This window comes from Austrofundulus limnaeus, unplaced genomic scaffold, assembly GCF_001266775.1.
Source record: "Austrofundulus limnaeus strain Quisiro unplaced genomic scaffold, Austrofundulus_limnaeus-1.0 Scaffold262, whole genome shotgun sequence".
NCBI lineage: Eukaryota > Metazoa > Chordata > Actinopteri > Cyprinodontiformes > Rivulidae > Austrofundulus > Austrofundulus limnaeus.
The window spans coordinates 516,052-520,773 of record NW_013952664.1 but is presented as its reverse complement, the minus strand read 5'-3'; the positions used below and the strand labels follow the sequence as shown (position 1 = coordinate 520,773).

The 4,722-nt window shown below is 39.7% G+C and overlaps 1 protein-coding gene across 1 annotated transcript in view; it reads right to left on the bottom strand.

The window, feature by feature from the left end:
- The window catches only part of sema3c (sema domain, immunoglobulin domain (Ig), short basic domain, secreted, (semaphorin) 3C), a gene marked incomplete at its 5' end in the record, with an annotated part of 52,517 nt that overhangs the window by 7,863 nt on the left and 39,932 nt on the right, over window positions 1–4,722 (bottom strand). Inside the window, 2 exon segments of the mRNA XM_014020664.1 lie at window positions 1,473–1,561; window positions 4,388–4,610. Coding sequence (XP_013876118.1) covers window positions 1,473–1,561; window positions 4,388–4,610 — 312 coding nt within the window.

Sequence of the window (4,722 nt, the reverse complement as noted above, 5' to 3'; positions counted from 1 at the left end):
ACGCACAGACAAACTTTATTACACTCAGACAAACTTTATTACACTCACACAAACTTTATTACACTCACACAAACTTTATTACACTCACACAAACTTTATTACACACACACAAACTTTATTACACGCAGACAAACTTTATTACACACACACAAATATAAATTACACAAACGTTAAAATTTCACACAATTTTTTTTTATCTTCAACCTCACAAATCTGATAATTGCACATACAAACTGGCTCCTACGCACACAAGTCTTTAAATACGTTAGTGTGTTCATTTGTCTTAAGTGTTAGCTAATCAACATCTTCAAACACAAAAATTGGTCAAACTCAGCCAATTTTTAAAGATATTAAACTAAAACTTGGTGTGGTAGTGGCTGAGAGTCATGTCTTGGGAAACATATAGTCTGAGCACTATTTGTGCAAAATACACCTTGAAAACATTGCCATTAACTACTAAAATCAATTGTGTCTGTTAGCAAAATATCTCCTGAAACTCTGGAAGGATTTTAATGAAACTTTCAAGAAATGATTTTTAGAGGACCTCTGCAGCTGATTAACTTTTGTAGTCAATATACTTTAAAATGGCTGCCACAGCCAACTGATCTTAGGAAACACAAAAGTAGCTATGATTTAGCTAATTTAATTGATATTAAGCTAAAATTCGGAGTGACCRTAGCTGAAGATCATTCCCAACATATACTCTAAGCAATAACTGCTTGTGTACAATTTGCCTTTAAAACTTAGCCATTAATTATTACAATCAGCCATGCCTGTCTGTTAGCAAAATATCTCATGAAAGACTGGATGGATTTTAATGAAACTTTCAAGATATAACGACTGAATATGTCTCTTCAGCTGATTAACTTTTGTAGTAAAACAACTTTAAGATAATCACCACAGCCGACTGAGCTTAGGAAACACAAAAAAGGCTATAATTTGAACAATTCAAAAGATATTAGGCTAAAATTTGGTGTGGTAGTAGCTGAGACTTATTAACCATCAACTCTATTAGTTAATGAAGAGTTTGACAGATCTTTCTCACGATGATTTTTGAAAATATGGCAATCGACGGGCGATATGCACTCTTTCATGGAGAGGCCTTTCATTTTATTGGATTAATAAAAACAGGAGAGAAAAAAATAAGCTTCAGTTTCAACTGACTTCCCAGAAGAAATGCTTTAATAAAATATTTTTTTAAAGGACTTCTGCAGCCCAGGTGGAGTTAAAACATCAAAGCAATCCCGAGAACGTGACGACAGTTTGATCAGATTTTTCCAGTTAAGACGAAACGTGCAAAAGGTTTATTCGGGGCAACAAGCAGACGGCGGCAGAATGCGAGCATGTTTCCCATCACTCCATGCACTACATCGAACTCGSCGGCGTCGCCCCGATTTGGTCCGTCCTGCCTTTGTGATGATGCACACGCCCTAAATCTTACTGCCTTTGATTAAAAGTAGAAAAATAAAAACCTTAAAGACTTCCAGCTCCTCCAGGATCAGATCTTCCTGCAGGGATTGGTTGCTCGGCAGCACAATCACTTTCTGTATCGTTCCTTTATCTGAGGGCAAAAAAGAGAGGATTCGTATAACTCAAACGTGAACGCTTAGAAAAGTATGTAACTGTTTGAAAGTTGGAGCAACTGGGCTTCTTAAAGGCAAACTCAGGAGTTAAAACACCACAATACAGCCTCCACCATTATCATTTTTGATTTTTATTTTTTTTGTCCAAGAGAGCTGGGGCACAAGGTGTCGCAGCTCCTGCAAACGCCCGATAAGAGCGTCTCCCACTTCCTGGAGACAAAGCACCGTTTCAGGAGCAGCTACGCTCCGATGGGCCCTGGCTTCTCTTCAAGAATCCGGAGAAGAAAAAAAAATAGGAACAGACAGAGGAGTCTGCTCAATAAACACAAGCAGCTGCGCAAGAGGCTCCCAGAGCTGTTTGCTGAATACAAATGCGCACGACGTGGAGAAGCACAAACATGTGTGTGTGTGTGCTGCATACAGATACACATGACTCTGTTCAGAGCAGACACACACAGAGAGGTGAGACCGTCTCTCTGCCTCATCACACATCCTGTCGTTCCTGAAACTATTTGATCTGGTTTCTGTTTGCATTCATTTAGCGTTTGTTGTTGTTGTTTGGCGTCTCTTTCAGGGTTTTTTTTTTGTGTAGCTGTTTTAGCTGTTTTTTCTAATTGTTTTATCACCCTGTTACGTTGAAGTTATTGTTCCTTTTTTTTGGCGTAGATATTTTTTGTGTCATTTAAATCATTTATTTACTTAGTGGACCCCTGAACCTGCACCTGATGGCCGGATCTCAATGCGACTGTTCAGAAACCATTTTTTAAAATTCACTGTTTTTGGTGACTGTGCACATTCTTTTGTTGTTCACCTCAGCTTGTAGTGATGAGACAGCTCTTTGAAGGGATTCATGGAGTCAWTTGAATTTGAATGAGACATGTCACCAGGTAAGGTGTACATCACATTTCAAACTGAAGACCCACAGGCCAAATGAGGTCCACTGCAACATTTAATGTGGCCCGCCAGAGCTTTAAAAATGTATTAATGTCTTAAAGGCACAGTGTGTAGGATTTGTTGTTTTCAGCGACATCTAGTGGTTGAGTGGTTGAATCATCCTTGCTGGTCCTCCCCCTACCCCCATCCCCGCTTCCAAACGCAAAGGAGTTGCTACGGTGTCTCTCAGGTGTCAAAAACCTTTGATAATTCCAACCGCGATGTCTACCAGCAGCTTCAGGGCTAGTGATGTTTCAAGTGGTAAGATTATGAGCTTTAAAGTAAAATTATCCCAGCTACAATGACAGACAACAAATATTACATTTATAGTATTACAACTAAAACAGTTTTTGACGCCGCCACCGCAGTTTGTCCTTCATGAGCCTTCGTAGACAAGATGGCGGTGCAAGATGGCGGCTGCCTGTAGGGCGACCCGCGACCATGGAGATATAAACAGCTTTTTATAAGGTAAAAATAATAAAACAAGGTCTTTGTCTGCAATGATTCGACATGTTTTTTATTATTGTCATTAGTGATTATCTCAATTTCGGCTAAAAGAATTCACAAAATCCTACACACTGGGCCTTTAATGCTGCTTTAAAACCAGCATTGAGCATAAATTACATCACTTTCCCATGAAATAACCATATTCCACCTGGGATGTGGGTAAATATGATTTGTCAAGCACAAACCCACAAAAGTTACAAGACATCCTAGAGTTGACTTTCTAAATCCCAAAACACCTAATAGTTGCAGCCATGTGAGATACCGCCTCTAGGCTGCTTGTGATTTCCACACATCCCACAAACCAGTTTGGAACCTACAGATGTGCACTTTATCATCTTTATCTCTTCGGAGTAGCTGACACTCACAGTCCACCTGCTCCAAAAGTTTGGACCCTATCAGAGTTCTCCTTGGATGATTTTATTTACGTCTCGTGTTCCTAGAACGGACACAGAAATGGTGCGGACGCACCGAGCAGACCTGCCTGTTATCTCTGGACCCGGTCCCTGCGACCTTTATCTGATTATCTGACACAGCTGAAGGAAGAGGACTGTAAGAAATCATTTACTTCTTAAACCAAAGATGAGTCAGMAAAATAAAAAAAACTGGATCAGGCTTTCTGCTCACAGCCCACATCAGCTGCCAGTTGTAATTAACTTAACAGAAAGTCCCGTTCTTTGTCTCAATGCTATATTTGAGCACTGCTAACAAACAATAACTGAGCTCTACGTAGTATTTCCTGCACATAAACAGCATTTTCACACGTCCTCTTTTAAACACTGAAAAGTACTACATATACGACTGACTAAATGTGAAATAAATATATATATATATGGGATGTTTTTACTCATTGCTGAGTTGTGGGGAGTAGTGCTGTCTTGAATTCTAAACTCTCCCACTTTCCAACAAGAAATGCCCACTGAAGGGGCATTCCAGTTCAAATTTTCAACTTGTAAGTAGGAAATTCCCACTTCCAAGTATAACTGAAAATGCAGCGCAACGGCAGGCCTCGTTCGGCACATGAGCTTTATAATAACAAATCTGAAATTGTATTAAATCGATGGGAAGTTGCAGAAAACGGTTTTCTTCTCTGAAACTTCAAAATAAAAAATGGAGTCCTGTATTTATATTATATATTTGATAATATCTAACACCTTTTGATGAAAATTAAAAAAATCTAGCATTTTTACTTGTGTGCCCAAAATAAAAAAAATCATTTATATAAATGTATAGATACAGGATTTTGCCATCATTTCTTCAGGCTTTCTGTTGAACACACAGCTGTCTCAGTTCTTAGTAATAAATCAGAAACGTGGCAGATAAGGAGAGATAAACTCTAATAAACTCTGACATGTGCAGACTCGTACCTGTGCCCAAGAAAAGCACCTGGTAGTTTCCATCTGCAGCCGCGACCTGATCCACGGCCACAGAGGTGTATTTATAGTCGGCGTTGCTTCGAACCACCAGGGGTCTCCGTCCCACCGGGTAAATGTGGTTAAACATGACCGGGTGGTTGCGGACAAAGTTCACCACATCATCAGGGAACTCTTTAGTTGTTTGGATGTCAGGTGTGAAGGCTCCACCGGGACACTGGACACACAGATTAGAAAAGCTTTGATTCAGCAACATGAGACAACACACACACGTCCTTCACACAATTCAGCTCTTAATGATGTGTGTGTGTGTGTGTGTGTGTGTGTGT